The 21,342-nt window shown below is 41.0% G+C and overlaps 1 protein-coding gene across 1 annotated transcript in view; it reads right to left on the bottom strand.

Moving 5' to 3' along the window:
* Window positions 1-473: 473 nt before the first annotated feature.
* The window catches only part of VAT1L (vesicle amine transport 1 like), a 56,074-nt gene continuing 35,205 nt past the window's right edge, over window positions 474-21,342 (bottom strand). Inside the window, exons 8-9 of the mRNA XM_038148249.1 lie at window positions 5,147-5,230; window positions 474-3,327 (exon numbers count right to left, since the gene is read on the bottom strand). Coding sequence (XP_038004177.1) covers window positions 3,229-3,327; window positions 5,147-5,230 — 183 coding nt within the window. The 3' untranslated portion in view covers window positions 474-3,228. The remainder of the gene's footprint in view (window positions 3,328-5,146; window positions 5,231-21,342) is intronic.

The following is a 21,342-nucleotide window of genomic DNA, read 5'->3' as shown; positions in this document are numbered from 1 at the left end:
ACCAAGGCCCAGGAGAGTGGGATTCAAAACTCAGTCACGTCCTCCTGCTTTCCAGAAGCTCATCTGGTGATGACTGCTTTTGGATTCTATTTTAAGATTATTCCTTTAGGGAGTTCTAATTTCTGAAAGGAGCTGTCTCTCTGAGGGTAACTTTTGTGGCAGTCTGAGTCCTCGTTTCTCTTTGTATCAAAATACACTTCCCCAAACACTTAGACAAAGGTGCCCATATAATGTTTTGAATTTCTTAGACTGTGACATTCAAAATTTTATATCTACACTGTTAATGGTCTGTAAAGCAGCACACAGCAGTTTTAATAACCTCGATTTACTCTGTAATAGTCAAAATAAATTATTTGTATATCCCACAGTGACCAAAATGGAAAATAAGACCCCCTCACATTTTCCTGTTAAGAAGTTCCAAGTCAGTTCCCTAAAGTCACCATAATGGTAGAATAAAACATAGAGACCAAGGATAATGCTATGCTCAACATTTTATTTATATTTTTGTGTAAACATAATTTGCTTTGTAGGCACAATATAACAAAAGCTCTAAAGCAACAAATACAATTAAACAGTGTTTCAGTTCACTTCAATCAGGCTTAAGTTAAAGAAGCTTTCACAGTTCCTTTAAGGCAAATTGAGAAATAATTTGTTTCACTTGAAGAAACTATCCAATTGTCTCAGAGTTGTTTCAACAACACTGTCAGTAGTAATCACAACCCTTCATTTCTGCTACAGTAAGACTTGGTCAGTGACAAGCCTTGGCTTCACCAGTTTGACCAGCACAGCCTCCACCCCTGCCAGCGTGACACTACTGCTTGTGGTCTCCTGAAAGGTACTTAGGGCTTGTGGGCCAAATCCTGCTAGCACACACCCTGCTTCCAGAATGGATGCCTGGAAAACTTCCATTAATATCAGCAGCAACCTCCTTCCATGCTCTATGGATACCAGTGAAACACAGAGCAGAGTTTAGCTTGCTGATGGTCACACTCGGCTGCATTGCACTCAGGTACTTCCAGCAGCACTCCTTTGTACTCACTGCAATTACCTGATATTCTGCTGATCAGAAAATGGCCCTAAAATTGGTATGAGTTAGCATGAAGAGTATTTTTTGCCTTGCTAACAAAACCAGAAAGAACTAGCCAAAATTATGTGATTGTTGTCCCTGTGGTGTCTGTGGCCATGACCAAGATCACCCATATTTGTCTTGCAGGGTAATTTAGAAGCAGAGCCCACCAGACTGTGGTTTAGAACAGAAGAATGGGTTTGCTATTCTGCTTGCCCTACTAATTTAAGGCCTTGAGAATGCCACTTACTGCCAGCTCGAAGGTCACCAGCAATATTGCTCACTTTGGCGTCAAATCAAAATTCCTAGTTATGTTAAGGTCTGTTGCAGGACAACATCATTACACTAGCTGCAAAACAAAATTGGGCATGTTTCCTACTGCTGTCAGCTGATGAGTCATGAAAACCTAATGGCCCTTCTTAAAAGTCCAACTGGCAAGCCCAATAAATGGAAAACTCTTGCTGAATACATATTTTCTTCTGTGGATAAAGTCCCTGTTTGGGCCCAAAATGGCACTGGAAGTACAGGAAAGTCTAGCTTGAAAATAAACTCAACTATAATGAAGTGAAGAGAAAAATGAAGTTCTGGTTGGATCAATAGTTCAACAGCTTTTTGGCATTTTTCCCCACAGTTATTTCTTGCTGTTATTTTTGAATTTGTTTGACCCAAGGGGAACTCCTTCAGCATGAACCATCTGCACAATTATCTGACAGCGACTTCATGAGTACAGTGTAAAGAGATGGACATTAATACTCAGGCAGCAAAACCAAACAAACAGAAAAAAACCTAACAAGAATCTTCTAAAACCACACATAAAAGTCACCCAGACCCAGAAGTCCTCTCACACCAAGAAAAGCCTGAGAAGCCCCCACTTTTCATTTTTCTGTATTAATTTTTAACTTCTATCATAACATGCTACTTGTAGATTTGGGTGAAAAACGAGTCATGTCTGGGTAAATACCTTCTTTTGAAAAAACAAATATTAATTTGAAGCTGTAGGCATTATGCAAGGTCTCTGCCAGTCCTTCAGCATTTCTACTGTACGTGATCACAGTAATTTTAAAATAACTGTTTTAACAAGACAGTTGAGGACCTGAGTAGCTGCTGTTTGGATAGGGGAAGGACGTGGAAAAAATATTTACTTTTTTCATGTTTAGATATAGTTTCCACTAGTGGGAGGTAGATAAGACTAGCTGGTCTTTGAATACTTGATCCTGTAAATAATTATAAATGTAACTGTACATAAGGAGCAGAGCTTTTGATAGAACATTTCACCTAGATAGAAGTTATCCCTGTTCATGATTTGTGGTGGGATTAAGGCCTAAACCTCATTTTTTACAGGGTTAACTTCTGCAGGAGTTCAGCTCCAGCCTGACAGTTGACCACACATTAGCAATTTCAGAGCAATAAACTCCATCACCAAATTTCTTTCCAGATCTTGATAAGTGATCCTTACCAATGCAATTTAAAAATGAAATTTAATATTGGTTTGAATTTGACATATGAGTCAATATGTCCTTACCAGAAGATGTTGATCAAAGCCTCTCAATTAATGATTTCTTGCACAGTTTCAGATACCATGATTCTAGATGAGGTATTTTTGAAAATTAAGATAGGATTGCCTGTGAAATGATGAAGTAAGATTGAGGAAAATAAAAAGCAATCTTTGTTGCAACTTTTATTTGTGGTTCATTAAAGGAAAACTATTTTAATGCTGAAAATCCAGAAATAGAAAATTATCCCTCCATTTACTAGAATCTTTCAGACAGCAAGTAGGGATTTTTTTTTTTTTTTACTGTTTCCAACTTGCAAAAAAAGCCCAAACCTCCCAAATAACTTTATGCAAGATGTTGGAATTTGCATGAGAAAGATGCCCATCTAAAATTACACAGTAAGTTAATAAGGCTTTCAAACAAGAACAGAAAAATCCATGGGACTCCTACAGGGAAACTGGGTATTACACAGAAATGTGGTAATACTGCACTGGATGAGAATGGCACTTGAGTTCAAAACAACAATGATCAACAGCTCATAGCTCAGCTGACTGCAAACAAATACAACACACACTGTACTACAGCATTTGTTCACTGATGCACAGAAGAGATTTCCCAGTCTTGTTCCCTTCTCCTTCTCGGCTCCTCCTGCCTCCCCACCTCTGGCAGCTACTGGATGAAGGGCATGCGCTCCTTGTTCTCGTTGTCCCCTTCGTGGTCCTCCTCCTCCTCCCCAGCCTCGCTCGTCTCCGTGCTGTCGTTGGCCATCTGCACCATGAAAGATCAAGGACATCACAGCACCTTCCTCACCCTTTGGTTCCTCCTCGTTTCAGTTTGATTCTCTGCATCAAGCGACTTGGGAAACTCAAGAAGGCAGGGCTGGCACAGGGAAATGAACGTTCTGTCTGGGCACAGCCTCTGCTGGCTCTGCACCACTTCCAGCTAGACCTGCAAGCTGCTCCCCCACAGCTCTATTTCCTAACAGAAGGCTGTTTGTAGGACAGCTGCTCACGAGGACTCCGCTCTGTGCACTTGTAGTAAACTGATAGTAAAGGTCTTGGACGGGAAACACAGCTGTGTAGGAAGTTTACAGAACGTGGGACCTCTGGGTTACGACTCCTGCATCTGCTCTAATGGATGGCCCCATCTGAGGCACAGTGTGAAAACTCAGGGGACAATTTCCTTTCTTTTATATACTAAAAACCCAATGAAACTTTACAGATATAGATGCTGGCAGGATACACCCACGACAGAGTGTGGATCCCAGATCATAAAGGAGTGGGAAGAAACTGCATTTTCATATTTTACTGAAGATGCCTGCACAGGCAGTGGGCAATTGCAGGAATCTGTAGCTCAGAACAGCATTTAAGGAGTATACATTGGTTTTTTCACGTGGAAATATTTATTTCAAGCTGTGTAAAGGTGCAGGAGCCTCCAGCACTTCACCCTGTCAGTGTGACAGGTCTGTGGAGGCACAAGAGTCTGGTTCACTGGATGGGGTAGTGTTTAACAGCACACATTGGTGTGACTGGATTCTCTTATACACCCACGTTACCTCTCTTAGGACACAAGAAGATTTTTGTATTAGCTAATAACTACTTCAAAACCAAATAAGCAAGGGACCCATTTACTTTTTAAAGAGAAATGCAATGATGTTCCTTCCCTGATTGATTACTAGCCTCTGGTGGAAATAAAAATCTCAAACACAACCTGACTTTAATGCAAAAAACCATTGCTCTGAAGTTACCCATATTTTGGAGTTAACACCTTTGATGAAAGTGTATTTTTCCACATGTGAGGTGCTCAAAGCCTTCCTTTTTCTTGCAGTGTTTGTATGACATTGGGGGGCAGTTTTAGAGTGAGTAAGAGCTTAACTCTAGGTTCTTTTCTTTTCTTTTGAAACAGGAGGTGTCTCAGGTCTGAAAGCAAACTTCACATATCAGTATTGATTTAAAGTCAGGTTTGCATTATCTTCTTTACTGCTCTTTCCTACACACCAGCAAATGCTCAGGAGAGCCTGGCTTTCCCTTACCACTGCTCTCTGAAAGGTTTCTGGACCATCCTAAGTGCTCCAAATCTAGTGGACCAGAGCTCCATCACTACTATCTTCCTTCAGGATATTTCTGGAAATATTTACATGTTATACTTCATGTATTACACAAACCAGTAAACTAAATTCCTACCAAAAGTATACTCTAACTTTACTGTGGGAATCAGAAAGCACTTTCATGTTTGCCCACTGCAGCAATATCGACTGGGTTTTTTCCTGTTCAATCTACTTATTAATACAGGAATTTTTTAGTTTGAGAAGCGTCTGTTTGCTTTCCATCACAAGGGCAGAAAGAGCCGTGGCAGTTTTACCCCAGTCCAACACTTGCTGGCACATTTTTGGAGAAGCAGATAGTGATTCAGTAGAGAGAAGTAATCAGCAAGTACATTTCACTTGGGTTAAATACAGAAATTATGGTTACTGGTGGTATTTGGGTGCTACAGATGTAGAAGAAATCAGTATCAAAAAAGCATTACAAGGGACATGTGTCCAGAAGCCACTGCCAGGCTGTACATCATGTCTGTGCTTTGCACTCACCAGGGGAGTGGGTGCTTTCTCCACATCCAGAATGAGTTTTCCTATATTTCCTCGGTCATGGATTCTCTGCATGGCCTCCTTCACCTGAAAGAAAGATCACTATTGATAATTTTCAGTCACACCCTAGGAGAACTCTGAGTCCTTGCCTTGCAAAACCAGTGAAACATTTAAGGTGTGCTCTGTGCAAGGTCACTCAAAGAGCTGCTTGAGAAAAGACCAAGAGTTAAACATTTTTTAGTGAATTTGTAAGGCCTGGCTTTTGCACTCTGTTTGCCAAAATGGGATGTGAGTCCTGAGGACAGCCTCTGAAGAGCAAAACACATCCATAAGGCTGATGCAGAACCAAAGTGATGGATGGCTGAGGTGCAGGGAGGAACACAGGCTCAAGGAGGTAATTCTAAAAGGGTGTTCATTGCATTCCATCTTTGTAGAACATTTATCAAGACATCCTACTTTCACTGAAAATATGAAACATTTTTCTAATTGACCTATGATGTTTTTCAATTTCTTATGGGTTACCACAGAGGAAATGCCATGCCCAGGCTATGGCTGGGATTAATGCAATACTGGGGGTCTTGCTGCCTAGGCAAACATTTAATTCCTTATTTTTGTCACTTTTTTGCCTTATTTTTAAAATAAAAGTATTAAATAACTGATGTCCTACCATATCACCAAAACCATCTGTTTAACAGCTGGCTGCAATTAGTGCATGTGAGAAAGGCACAAGAACCTCTCACAAGTGCACTGGAGAGAAGCTTACTTGGATGTATGAAGTTTCCCAACTCAGGAGAGCTCACTGTTGATAAATTGAATTTGTGTGTGAGTGTGTTGCACTGAATGTTTAATGTGCAGCCTGCAGACCCCTATTGAGCCACAGGGTGCCCAGAGCAGCTGGGGCTGCCCCTGGATCCCTGGCAGTTCCCAAGGCCAGGCTGGATGGGGCTTGGAGCAGCCTGGGACAGTGGAAGGTGTCCCTGCCATGGCAGGGGGTTGGAATGAGATGAGCTTTACTCTCTTACAGTCTATGGTTCTGTAAATCACTAAAAATTGGAAGGTGTCAAGAGTTTCCTCACTTTCACCACGGGAAACTTCAGGCCCTGAAAACGTGCCCATAAAGGCTGTCCCATATCCCCATCATGCTGCTCTTTGCCAGCATAACGGGGTCAGTTGAGACAAAAATGAGTTTTATGTTAATAGGATTTAGCACCTGTGACATAGTTCTATTGAATATTTTAAGAATAATGGCATATATGTTTGAAAGAAAATGCTGAGCTGGGACCTGATGGGTCCCACAGTACATTTAAAAGCCTGAATTGGGGTCCAGGCCCTCAAAATATTCCCTGAATGTCTAATACAGAAGGAGGTTTGTGATTTTTAAAGATTATACAGCATTCAACTTCCAATTAAACTGAATGGATGCTGGGCACAGCACAAAATGTCTTTCCCATCTGTCAGCCTTACTTGGGAAGCTGACTGCAGTGAACTCAGAATTACTCCCTGAATTTTAGAGGTGTTCCCTCAATTATTAAATACCAGACTTGAGAAAAATTCTATTAGAACAAAAGAAAAATTGCGCTGCAAATGCAATGGCTTTCTAATTTAGGGCATAATTGTAAATTCACCTCAGAAAACACAATCTTATGAATCCCACTGGATAGCAGGCTGACCTCAAGTGTAGTCCACAAAATCACAATACCTTTTATGAAACTTCCTTAGAGCATAAACAACACTCAACTATCCTGCCAGACTAGCTCTGCACTGTGGATAATATTCCTTTATCCAACCATGATGCTGGAGAAGCAGCAGCCGTATAATTTTTATGTCTGTTATTAACCAAATCAAGCTTTTAGGAGGTTACAGCACAGCATAAATAACAGAATTGGAGAAATCAGCAAACACACTTGCCCATCCACTGAAATTTATAACCAGAACATCATGTGGAAAGCAGGGCATGCAACATTTATTTTAATTTGTACCATATCGTACAAATTTGAGAAAATGTGCTTTCCCTGCTTCTTTCACAATATCAAATTTAAGCCCCTGGAGAAAGGTTCAGGAGTTGTTTCCAAGACACTTGTAAGTAACTTGCAAATGCAAACAGCAGGGAGAGGCAGAGGGAACAATAAAACTTGTAACAATAATAGTGGCTATGGAATCCAGATGGAGCTATTAAAATATATAAAAACATTGAAAAGAATTTGAAACGCTGGTACAACATCTGTGCCTTTTAGTGCTATTTGCAACTTACCTACCCAGGCAGTCCAGCTCTGTCCTAGTGCAATGCCATTCAGCACACGATGGCTGAGTTAAGAGACCATGAGCTATTTTAGAAATGAGTAATTTTATGTTTATGGCTGCTAACAGTCCACTTGTTCAACCAAGACTGCAACTACTTGTTTCCCAAGCTGCCTATTAAAACCATTCCCTCTTCTCCTATAGGGGACAAAGAGGATTAAAAACCTTCTTTGCTGTTCAAGAATGGTTAAGTTGTTCTGCACAGACTATGTGGAAACTTTTAGGTTTTTTCTGTGCCTTTCAGAGAGGGAGGAGCTTCTTTGAGTTTGTCTCAGTGTTTGCATTTCCTAATGAAGACAGTGCATCCCTCTGTACTTTGTTAAAATCAGACACAGGCTTAATTGGTTGTACAGGGAAGCATGTAGAAATTCTGGAATTTTCTGGAGGCTCCCTGAAGTGGTTGAAGTTTGATTCAGAATAAACATCTCTTCCAGCGGAAAGAATCACAAGGATTTTTCCTTCTTCTTACAGCATTCTGTAAGAAGAATCCCTAAATCTCTTTTCACCAATTATTCCACAGTGGTTGCTATATTGTTTGCATTTGTCAGCTCAAAGCCAAGTAAATGGATTTTACTTTTGTTTATGTGGATGAGTTAATTGAAATTATTCTTGTGCAGTATCACCCTCAAAGGGGTCTTGGACTGGAAACAGTGCAAAGAGGTGTTTACTGATATGAAGAGTTTCCACTGGAATAGAAGACAAAATTCCATCGTCCTGTGCTTGCTTTCAGTATGGCTCAGCCCTGAGAGGGTCTGTGCCTGACCTAGTGCCAAACTGCAGATTTGTGCCTTGAGAGCCCCCAGGCTGACACAATTTCTATCAAAGCTCTGCAATGGAACCAGAACTATTACACATTAGTGGACCCCTGGTCCTGGCAATGATACACTGAATTGATATAGTATCTCTCAAGAAAACCCGTATTTCAATTTCTCTTTAGTTAATGATTTGCAAAGTTTTTATTTCATTTAAAGCAGAAGTGAATCCTCTGCAGTAACAGTCATAAACTATCTTCCACTACTGAACACAGCACCTGTGTATGCACTGGGAGCATGGCATGATTTTATTGCAGTTATTCTGTCTTTGGTGAGCTGACAGCAATTTTCCTTCAAAGTAAAATACAAGTTTGCATAGAAAAAAGAGAATAATAATTATGTCAATTTCTTCCTTCTACGTAGTAAAGTACTAATAATAGCAGATAGTGAAGTGCTACTACAGCAAGTAAGAAACCAGCTTTCAGGAATCACAACATACCCACAAATGACTTAGAGAAGTCTCTGTCAGTGTTCCTGACTAATTTGCAATACACTTTTCTTTGAGAAATATAGGTTACCAAAGGTCCAGATTAAGCATGTTGTTACCTGTAACCACTCTGACCAGACAAAAAGGATTTTGGTATTGGAATTAAAAATAGCAGGCACTACACAATTTTTACTCACACAGTACCTGCAATGCTAAAACAATGAACACCAAGGCATATTCCAAACAGAACAGCTAATATAACATGCTGGATTGTATTTGGATATTTGCAGGCAGCTTCTGATTACTCTGCTTTTCCATAGCTTTTGATGTCAGGGTGTAAAACCAGTCAATTTAAAATCAACTAAAATTCTCCTTTTTCCCCTGACTTACATATTGTACACCGGCCTTAATTCTCCTTTTAACCTTGTGCTCTCCTTGGATTTTTCTTGTTTGTTTTTAGCGTGCCCCAGGTGGAATCATAACTGGGACAGATTTCTTGTCTGGCTTTTCAACTTAAGTCTTTCAGTTCATGTCTCCACCTCTGCTGTCCTGGTTCCTTTTCCTTTGGAAAGTTCCTGAATAGAGACACTTTCCTGGGTGCAAGTCTGATCCTCTATAAATAACCCATGCCTGAAACAAACAACTGTGCTCCAACTTTATATTGCCATAGTCAGGCCTCCACTTACCCATTTTACTACCAAACTAATTTGTTGTCTGCTTGCATTCAAAATCAAGAGCCAACAGTAATCTCTACTGACGTATTCATAAATTCTTGCTGACATTCAGTTGGCTCTGGAACTTCATTTTGCTGTTAGAACATAGCAAGAGCTGTCTACTGCTTTATAAACACAGGGAAATTTAAGTGGAAAATGCAATACTAATTATCTGCTGCACCATTTCACACTGTGAAAGAGAAATGCACCCTACCTAAGAAACGGATGCTATTTTCAAGCCTTCGGATATTTTTTTTCAACATCATGATCCATTTCTGTATTTGGCTCTTACAAGGAACCAGTCTCAGGAGTAAAATGAAAGAGACTGGGAAGCTGGATCATGAAACCACTCGCTCTGCCAGCAGAACACACGGGGGGCTTCAGGCCCACGTCAGTAACGTGGAGTTTAGGAGGGAGAAACAATGAAGGCAACATGCCATGGAAAAGCTTCCTAGTGGAAATGTCACCACACAATGTTTTCATCATCCTACATGAAGCTCTTTAGCTCAGTAATGTGATTAATTTTATTGATTTTTTTTTTTAGTGAAGTTCTACATTTACTTCAGAAAAAAAAAAGCCATTGAAAGACACTGGTGCAGGAGAAGAGTGGATTTTCTTGAGCTGTGTGAGGCTGGCTGCAGTCTGTTGCACAAATTCCCATCTACAGATTACAGTTCCATTTGTGCAGACAACTTCTTTACCCCCTCACTGTCAGCAAAGGCAGGTTTATTGGAAGGTGGCAGAGGGCTTTGCCCTTTCTTTTCTTGAGGCTCTCTGATGACAGTGTTTTTCCCTGAGATATTTGAAAGGATTTTCTACTCACAATCAAGGAATCCTTCACTCCCCTTTTGATAAATCAGGCCATGGTATGAAAGGCTAAAGAATCTTATGCCAAGATTACAAATTTAATCCAAACCAGGAGTGATATTAATTCAATTATCTCAGTGTAATCTGTAAAACTCCCCAGTCATTCCAACACTGTATCATCACAAGCTGTCAAAAAGGTTATCAGCACCCAAAGGAAACATCCCTCAGTACCAGATGGGCACACTGAAGCAGAGCATCAGTTCAGGTTATGATCTACAATTGCAATTTTCCCTCTCATTAGTTCCACACCTTTAGGTTCAAGATTACTGTTTATTTTTATACATCATCTCAAAGAATCACCTTTCATCCTCTGCTTACACACTGAAAATGTCCAAGCCTTCCAGCATGTCATGACTGTTCCCCTCTAGCCATGAAATAATCCCCTCATAAATTTTAAGCTGTGCTGCACACATCAGCCTAAAGCCCTGCTTTTCCAGCTACACTCCCCCTCTTTAATCCTTCAGCTGATTCTTCAGACCAAAAGCAAAAACAAAAGGAGCAACATTTACTCCCTGCATCTGGCCACCAACCCAAGTCCCTTCTGCCCAAACCCCCTCCTGTGAGCACTTCTGCCCAGTATTATTTTTAAACATCCACTTTTTGTGTTTTTTTTTTTTTCCACATAAGAGAGTGTCCAACACAGACATCTCCCAAGCTGGTGCTCCAGTGATTCTTTACAGCAGTTCCCCAAATAGCAATGTCACTGCATGCCCCAAACCCAGTGACACTGTTCTCCTGCAGGCTCACCCATTCAATCCTGGCTCTTGGGCAGTTTCTGAAGCCTGGACTGTGTCTCCTTGAGGGGTGTATGTCATGTCTGCAGAACCCCCACCTGATCCTGCTGCAGCCTGCTCATCACAGCTGTAGCACCCAGAAATAGTAACAGCACCTTTGACCTGCTGTCGTCATCCAGCCCATTCATAATTAAGTAAAAGAGGTGGAACAAAGCATTTCACCTCAGCAAAATGACTTTATCTTCAGGCTGGCAGACTTCTGTTCTCCAAAGAATATGGAGAAAGGAGGGAGCACCCTTTAGCCTGCTTAACCATCAGAAACAGAGCCATATCTCTTATCAAAAGGTTTGTGGGGTCTTTGGTTTGGTATTGTGCAAAACAGATCCAAAATCCACTTCACAGTCCCATTGTGAGGTTCATCAGAGGTCAGAAGGGAAAGCACAGCACGACAGCTACTTTTGGAGGAGAATTTTGAATATCCTGTATATACAGACAGATTTCAGCCCCTGCTCTACCGGTGTACTTCCCCTGACATCACCAGGTCACACATGAATGCGGGGAGAGCAGGTGCTGGGAGGAGAAAAAAGGAATGCCAGGAGTGTTCCATAGCCTTCAATCACTCAAACAAATGCTCTGTAAATGAATATTATCATTGAAGCATGGGTTTTACACAGATCAGCACTCTCTGACCACTGCTTCCAATCTGAGCATGAACTTTCCATCAGGACAACTCAGTGTTTATCTTCTGACAGCCCAGAGAGCTCCCTCCTGTTACCCCTGCCCTGCTCCTCTCTGTGAGGCTGAAACAAAAACGAAGCATTAGGCTGGTGTTTGAGGGCAGGCTCTGTCTCCAGAGCTGTCTGCACGAGCGTTGCTCACCAACCATGAATTCCTCTCCGAGACGCCTGCAACTGCATCATGCCTGCAAAGTCACACGGACAGGGTCTCCATGGAGACAGTGCCATGCGCTGTGCAAACATCAGCTGGCGAGTCAAGGTTACTCTGGCAACCCAAGTGTCACAGGTAATGATCCAAATCTCCTTCACATTTATGAAAGAATAATCTGAATTAAAAACATGCCCATTTTTCATTCTAGGGCTGATTCTGTTCTGTTGCTGCTCATAACTGGCACTATTGCTATGAGCCCAGAGCTACCTCCATTAGAATTACAAACAATAATAGCAACAATAATTATTTAAGCATTATTTCTAGACAGTAATGAAGAAAAAAAGATGCATACTGCAGTTGATTCTAGCTGAGATCCCACATAAGCCAAGCTTTAATACTATAGCTTTCATTAGTGCTATAGAGCAAAATAATTTTTATCAGGCTCACTGCTGTGTTCTATTACAAAGCTGTGCTGTCTTTAATATGGATTGTGAGCTGCATTCTAATTGCAGATGCACTTCTCAGACCAGGAGAAGAGTTTTCTTTCGTGTTTTTGGTACATATGGCTTTTAAAACTAACACTGCAGTCGCTGCAAAGGAAAACCACATCATCTGTCTCCTGGATTTTGTCTGTCTGCTCTGTGGAAGGGAAGAGACTCGAGGAAGCAAGGGTAGCAGCTCCTGAACCTGCTGGCAGCTCCGAGGGAACCTGTGGTGTTCTGCTCCCTGCAGACCCTGTCAGGCTGTCGGGGCAGGGGAAGCACAGGGCAGAGGGAAATGTCCCTTTGCAGCCACCCAGCCCTGTTGGGGTGGCTTGGGCTCGGTGAAGGGACAGCCATGGAGTGAAGGGACAGCCATGGAGTGTGATTTAGTGCAGTACAACACCATGGCTCTCTGGGCAGCCAGGACACACACGTGGCCAGCAGTCACGGGCTCTCTGCTCACAACTGCCCTTCTCCTCCCAAAACAGGCATCTGCCAAAATTTAGTCCTGTTGTTTTCTCCTTGACAATCTTGAAATGTCTCTCTCATGTTTATACAATCTGATGTTGTGGGGTAATATTTCAGTTGGAAACATGCTGTTTTTTTTCAAAGCCTTTTTGTTTTTATTTTTTTGAGTGAGTTTGCAATACTTCCCTTTCTCAGGCTGTCTTCTGTACAAGCTTTTGTAGAAAAACTGTTTCCTGTGTGATTAGTGACAGTTATCCTACCAGACACAGTTATTTGGACAAAGCCATGCTTTGCTGTAGGGGATTATTTCCCTTGAGAGCAATGGAATAACCTGTATTCAGCACAGCACACCTCCCTGGGAATGATCTGCATCCGTGATAGGAATATTTCCCTTGCACTCTGTAGCAGAATAGCCAGCAGAAAAGTGCTTCTAGTGTTAAATTGCCTTATCTGCCGTGACAAAATCCTTCAATTACCTGTTTGTGTGGGAGCTAGGTATATGGGAGGCTGGCAAACCCACATCTGCAGCCAGCCTGGATTCCCCTGTCTCACCTACACCATTAATTCTGAAGAGACCTCCCAGACTCTCTGTTCTCCTGGAGGCTGAGGGTATGCAGCAGCTTGCATGGCAGATGGAAAAGCAGCATAATATTTACAGGATTTTGAATAGGCTCTATTCCTGACTGTGGTGAATGCAGCCAGCTCTTAAGATGCAGAAATTGAGCACTGAGCATATGTAAGAAGACACATCAAACTCAGGGTATGCGGGGCCCAATTTTCATAAACGCCTACATGGGCATGGAGAAAACATGGATACAATCAAAATGTAAAAATTCAGTATCACTAGCAATGATTTTGAGCTGATTAGAGTATTTTTCCTCCAGGAAAAACTTGGATCATGACGTCTGTTTCCATGTCATGTCACATCATGTAGTGTCCTGCCCTGTTCAAAGCCATCTGAAAGCAGAAATGATTTTATCCGACACCACTGTTTATGCCCTGTCACACTGAACTTTTGCACCAAAGGCTTTGCCTGCACAGTGCAACCAGAAAATACTTTCTGTATCCCTTTCATCCCTCCAGTGCTATTTGCAGTTGCAAACAGCAGCAATGGCCTCTACTCCCTTCTGCTGCCTGTCAGTGAGGAGAGACCTTTTCTCTGGAGTACCTTTTAGCCTCTCTCTGTATGTTGCCATGGCAGCAAGACTAAAACCAGACCCAAGATGAGAAAAATGTCAAAGGAATAAAAACTGATGCTACAGGCAAACTGAGAGTCCTCCCTTGGCTGCTGAAGATACCTATTAAGTGATCCATCTTGTGGATGGAGAGCTACAGCTGCAGAACTGTGCTGTTTTCACTCCTTCCTGATTCCTACAAGCTCCTGCTGACGTCAATGAGTATTTGTTTTGTCTCAGTAAAATTCAAAGAAAAAGAGATTTAAAGCCTTGTAATTACAGAATAACTGAGCCAAATCTTGCCAGCCTTTACTTACAGAGTCAACAGGGATAAAGCAGAAAAAAAAAGGCAGAATCAACAACAAATTAAATATTTAGAAGTACTAAAGAGCAGTGCCTAGATTATCAGTTTGGTGGGAGCTTTTCTACATGATCAAAGAGGAGAAGAGCCTGAAATTCGATCCATTAACACAGGGAATTCCAGCAGGTTAGGACAGCTCAGAGGTATTCAGCACAGATGGCTGAAAACAAACTTTTTGTTGCAGAAAAGTGCAATAGAATTTCTGTGAGACTGTGCATTATCTCAGAAACTGCACAGAGTCACAATGGACACTCAAGTTGATTTACACTGGCACATCTTTCCTCAGCAACACTTAATTATTAAGATAAGCTTGAAGAAAGTAATATTTTTTCCTGCATTACTATAGAAAATGATTACCTTAGTAGAAATTTAGTGATGAAATCCCTGGAACACATTTGAGCTTGAGAGAAGACACATCCCGTGCATCAGGATGCAGCTTTAGGGTCCTCCACTGGTATTTCTTTTAGAGCAGAAACAAAGCCAGAACTCCTACTCTACTCCTGTGAGCCACTGGCTCCCCAGGACTGGCTGAACCTTTGGAAGTGATGGTAGAAATTACAAAAGCATGGTCCCAGTGCTAGGAAAATGGTTTTGAGCACATCAAAGCCATAAGTAGAGGAGCTCAGAACTCATCCCCTTCACGGTATCTTTCTGGCATTAAAGCATCTTGTAGTAAATTGCAGCCAGGTGTGCCCACAGGGATGCCCCAGACACCCCTGCAGCCTGGGGTATTCAGAGATGCTGGTCTGCAGCAGCAGCTCTTCTGGTGAGGAAGATCCCTTTAGCTGCAAATGAATTTTGGCAGTCACAGGGAAAAGAGACCCTCTGTACTCTGTTAGGGTGCAGCAGGCTGCTGCCTAAATTGAATCAATGCATGGTGCTCAGTTTGCTGTATTCCTGTACTCCATCACAATCTGCTATAACAAATTGTGGCAGGAAATAAACTTTATTAAATTCATTACTATGCAGTTAAAAAAAAAAGAAAGACATCTTATGCTGTTATTGACTATCAAGCTCCTTGCCATCAGTTTTTAAATTCTTCCCTCAGCAATGTCGCCCTGTGATGTCTTCAAAAATCATCTGGAGAAAAACTGCACCAACCCACAAGATGATCTTATTTGTTCTCTTGCCTTCAGCTCCAGCAGTTCTGAGTGTCATTAAACTCTCCTGCTCCTCCACCCCCAGAACATGCAGACCTAATCCTAAGCACTGTGCTTTTTGTGGAGCTGTGTTGCTTTTGAATTACAATGCCTGGACTGTGGAAGGGCAGTGCTGCTGCTGTCCCCTGCACAGCCTTGCAGCAGCAATCCTGCCTGGTTACCTCGCTGTGGGAATCCAGCAGAGCTCTCTCCACACCAGGGAAAGATCCTCCAGCCTTTCTGGAGCTCCACAGGAATATTGCTACCAGGGGGCCCTTCCCAGCACACCCCTGCTTTAGTGTTCAGGCTATTACAGCTTCCAGTACTGGGGTCAAGTAATGACCAATAATGATGCCACAGAACCCAGAGTGCCCCCTCCATGTGCTGCTTCTTCTTCTGTCTCTCTCAAACCAGCAGTCCTTGTCCTCCCAGAAGCTGCACAGTGGTGTGGATGAAACCCTGAGGTTCTGAGCTCCCTGTGATGCAGATCTACCCACGCCCTTTGCGTTTGTGTCTGTAAGCATAAGATAATTTGTACTATCGATTCCTTGCTACTATGGTGTAAAAAAGGTATTTCTTTTTAGTTTTATGTTTGGACCAAAAGCCCTTCCAAGCCCCTTCTGGACACAACAAAAGCAAAACTCCACAGGTAATTACTTTCTTGCTGCTTTCCAAGCTTTCATCAGCATCTTTACTCATATTTCTGTCTATTCACAACAAAAGAGTTTATTTTATATAGAGGAGGTATTTCATTGTGTGCACTTCACTAGAGAGGATTTTCTTTCTTTCAGGAAGATGCAAAACTACAGAAAACTTCCCACAAGCAATGTCCTTTTATATCTCCTATTATTTTACCAGCACTCCATGCTGATGGTTTGTATTAGTTCCACCTGATTTGTCTGTCAGGCTTGCTCCAGTTCTGTGATTCACTAGAACCACTATCCAACAACTGGATCTTCACACAAAACTAATTTCTCCAGTCTGTCAGAGGTTTTTCCATCTCTTACCAGCACCAACAATTTTTTTTTGCATTTCTCATCAACACTTTTGAAACCACACTTCAAGCACCACAACCTGCATGAGAGTAATTTCCCTTTTTTCTCCCTTTAACTTCCCTGACTTTCCCTGACTTTCTCCTATGTGACCCATGAAAACATGTCCTTGTCCTGCACTTTTCCCAAACGGCAGGTGAATATTTTGAGTCTGACACAAAACCTGTGACCAGCATTGCTTCAGCCCCTGTAACCTTGCATATTACTTTCTTAATGATTCAAATGAGTCAAGTATTTTTCACCCGAAGACCTTCTAGTACATATTCTTCAGACTTGTCCTTAAGCTCTATTTTGTGCTATTTATTTCACAATATGGAATATTAAAATCATTAATAAAAGAATGAAAAAATCCTGTATGATTTATTTACGTATTCCAAAGAACTCTAAGCCTTCCCTTATTACTACTGAGGAGCAGAAATTGTGCTTTATTCCAGAATTACTATTCCAAAACCATGGGAACTAAACTTAGTGATTACAAAACACAGTAAACATTCAGTCTTCCAGATGGTAGTCAGTAAAAAGTCTTGACACTCTAATTTCTAAAGTCTGAGAAGCTTCATGTAAAAATCCACCTACTGGGATCAGATTAGCAGAACACATTAATGTTGTGACTTTGAAAACTATCTCCATGTTATTTTGTAACAATGGGTTATCTTCAGTAAAATCCATCCCCAATCAGTAAACTAATTATGTAAATCCTTGAAACTCATTAAGGTAGATACCAAAGGTCCCTAATGATACAAATAAGAAAATACCTCTCTTTTGATTTCCTTGTGTATTTTTTTTTTTGTTCCAGAAAGTAGTGCTATGAGGATTGCAAACCTAATTCTTTGTACATTATCACAGTATTTTTCAATCATTCAAAAAGTTTTCCAAGTCAGATCTTACCATTGGGTGCCACTCTGTAACTTCATTAAAACTAAACAAAGCCAAACCCCTCTGTTATATTAAACTGTAAAACAGTTGTTATGATTGAGAGCATGATGCTTATCCTCATAAGGAGGATATGCTTGCTTATGCTTATCCTCAGTTTCAGCTACATCAGTTTACAGCAAGATTGAAATAATTCATCCAGGCAAGATGAAAGGTATTTGAATTTATCTTGTTTGCTGGTAGACAGTTTTACAATATATATTGCAGTCCTATTTGCTTTATTACTTAATATTTCTCCTGGCACTGTTAAAAAAATGTCTCACTCTAAGCCTGTATTAAAGACCTTAGCTTCCTGTTAGCATCGTACCAGCGTGACCGCAATGAAATTGATTTAGCTTCCAACAAATTTAATGCTGGTGTGTGAGCACTGATTCAGCTCAGCATTCTCCTGAGCCAGCTCAGACTGCAAGAATGGGCAGCACAGAGCTGAAGCACAAATGTCCGTGTGACAGAACATCCCTGCTGCCACCCAGGCAGCTTCTCCTCTAATTCTGTGGAATTTGCTGGTGTGGATGTACCCTGACCCCCAAAGGCTTGTGCATGAGCCCCAGCAATGCAGGGAAATAGGCAGAACCTCAGTAACACACATTTTGCTTAACTGCAAACAGGTTTAACTGCAGCACCTCTGAGAATCGTGCTGGGTGTTTCCTTCAGATTGAAGGGACAGATACAGGATCGTGTTACTTCTGCTGAAGAACTCAAAGGTTATGCCCTTCTTGCTCAGGAAAGTTTAGGATCTTTAAGATGTTTCAGCCAGGACAGAATCACAGCATGTCATAGAAAGAGCCCTCGGGTTCTTCTCAATGTTGTGGATATTTGGTGGTGGTCAGGAATTCCCTTTTACACAGTCTCTATTCTACTCAACTGAATTCATTTAAACAAAGATTTGGAGCTGCCTGTGATGTGTGAGGCTTCATTTCTTACAGGTGTGGCCTAGCACTGTCAGATGTGTGCACTGTAACACCATTCAAAGCCCGAGCTTTGATACTCAAACGATCATTTTCTGTACAATCAGAACTCTGGAAAGTCAGTGCTCGTTTGAAACTCTAAAATGGCATTGCTTCCTTTCAGTATTGTTTTCTCGAAGTCAGTGCTCATAACACAGAGTTTTTCCCTACAAAATACCTTTGGGTTCAATCATTCCCAACTGGTTAATGTATATTTAGGAGTCTTTTAGTATTGACAATGTATCTGCTTCACTGCCTCAGTGTAAATTTAAATCATTATCTGTAATCAGCAATAATATTATTACTAAGCTGCAATACCACATAGAACTCTCAATTATCACATTAAATTTAGATTATATTATGCTAAGAGATATCTTTATGCCCAGGAGTAATTTTGCTTTTAAAATTCATCTGTGTTTAAAATGAGTGAAAAGAATATATAAGCCATTATCATTAGGTGAGAACAATTATCTTGATTAACAATTGTTATGCACTAAAATGAAGAGTTATTTTGATAGTTTTGGTTTTTGAAACCTTTTTTTGGATCTTAGCAAAGTTGTGTGAAACAGAACACAAAACCTTTGTTTTCTTTGCAATAAAGGCAACTTAGTAACCTAATCAGACCACTAATACCAAAGAAAAAATAAATTAAAATAACCCTGGAGAGTAATTTTGTGCTACTGCTCAAGAGATTTCCAAAATTTCTACCAGTCTGCCAAAACTAGTCATCAACATGATCGGTTGCTGAGAGACAGAATTGGCTTTGCTGATGGAACTAATAATTTACTTTTCCTTTGGCCACTGTTGCACAGGTACACCCATAAGCTGATCCCAGGAGATGAGCTAGAATGCTCACCTTAGAAAGGCATTTCTAAAACCAAAAAGGCCCCTTTAATTTAATTTACTGTACCAGAGTTCAGTATCTATTAACATCTAAACATCCTTCTACTGCAGCTGAAAGCTGATGTCAGTGTTCTCTCTTTATCGGCCAAGCACCCAAAATTCCTCAAAGCAGAAAGATGTGATCTAGAATTTACAGCAGAAGTGCTCCAGGCACAGCCTGTACTGCTGTTTCTCACCACAGTAATGCAGCAGGGTATGAAAGCTGCCCTTTTCCTTCTGCTCTGTTAACCTTTCTGCTCCCTGGCAGTCAAAAGAAATGGCCTCAGAGATGATGCTGCCAGTGCAGAATCATTTAGACAAAATGGACCCATCAGTTTTAAAGATATATAGAGATATTTTCATTATTCTTATCTCCTGCTTCCCTTTTCTATCCTTTTGATTCTTTTCAGCAACTTCTTAGGTGGATTTCTGGGCATTCATTAATGAAGTAAGAGACACATAGATTACAGCCAGAAAAACAGAAAAAAAAATTAATCAGATTTTTTTTTCCAAATCAAGAGGCCAAAACCTCACCCAAAAGCATCAGTCTGAAAATGGAAATATTTCAAAGGCAGGAGGAATCCAAATTATTTGTATTATTTGTTGTGCCAGACATATACAGATGACACCTCTCAACTCTCTCAACATCATCAAGTAGACTTCATTATTTCTATCTCTCTCTCTCTCTTTTTTTTTTTTAATCCTTACCATCTGTGAAAATAGGTCCTTCTTTAATTTGAATGCAGACTAAAAGAGGTTTCTCAGAGAATGTAAACAATCAGGAGGAATTGTTAACACAAACCTCAGATTTCTGGTTCAGGCTATCCCTAGAGAAAAGCTGAATTTCACACATTAGCACTCCCTGCCCGCCTAACTTGACTGACCAAGAGCTTCCTTCCCAAACGCCCAACTAATTAACAAAGAGGCCTGAGTGGAATTTTTTGACAGAGGGAAATTCTGTTCACAGGCTCTGTGGCTGAAACTACACACACTAGCAGAGCCCAGCACAAGAGTGAAAGAGCATCTAAATGTGGCTTTGAAAACTTTGTTTCTAATATTTTCCCGCTAATACCTGCTATTTTTCAGTGAGTCTCACTCACAGCATTCAGCAATTATTTCTGAGTGACAGCAAGCACTCATTGTTCCAGCCCTGAAGAATTCCTTGCCAATTAGTGGTACTACCAGCTCTGTGGAGCACGAGACACAGTAAACTTTCCCTTAGAATTCATTTAAAACTATTTCTGCCAGTGGATGCAATAATGTATTGGCATGTATTTCATCCACATGCAAGACTGGAAGAAGACAGGCAGATATTTCCTTGCATTATCAGGTAGAAATAAAAAGGAATGGATGGAAGCACACTTGGATCAGGGGTATAAAAGCAAGTAGATTTTGTTCTCTGATACTTCAGGAAGAGTGTAGAAATTGGTTTTGAATAGGGAAATGATCCCATGACACCCTGTTTTCCTGTCTCTTGAGAAGTGCTTACATTTCGTGACACAGACAGCAAAAATGAAGTGTAAAACAACTGTGTTAGAGCCAAATATACAAAATAAAGACAGAAAAAATAAACTCTGTCTTCTGGGGCTATGCACAAATGTTGGTGTCACTGGTGTCCACAGTAAAGCTTTCCCTAGCCAGGTCTCTGTTTATTTCCTTGCAGGGGAGCAGCATCGCAGATCAGCTCCATACAGAAGGAATGTGTGCCAATTTATTACTTAGAAGTCAGCTAATATATTTCAGAAGGCAGACTACTCCTGTAAAATACTGCTTCTTCACAGTAATTAATCAGCAGCTTGCTCAATATAACAGCTTTGTCCTTATTTTTCTAATAAATGGCAAAGCAGCTCTCCCCATATAGCCTCCTGTTGCTAATTTAATTAACTGGAAGCATGTGACTAGTTTATCTTTAATAGTGCACACTTTTTCTTCAGAGGAATCCATCAATGCTTCCTATATTACTTCCCTGCCTATTTCCCCCTGCCCTTGCACTATCCATCAGGAACAAAATCTACTTTTTA

This window comes from Motacilla alba, chromosome 11 (assembly GCF_015832195.1).
Source record: "Motacilla alba alba isolate MOTALB_02 chromosome 11, Motacilla_alba_V1.0_pri, whole genome shotgun sequence".
Classification (NCBI taxonomy): Eukaryota; Metazoa; Chordata; class Aves; order Passeriformes; family Motacillidae; genus Motacilla; species Motacilla alba.
The sequence above is the reverse complement of the archived record's forward strand: the minus strand, read 5'-3'. Positions and strand labels throughout refer to the sequence as shown.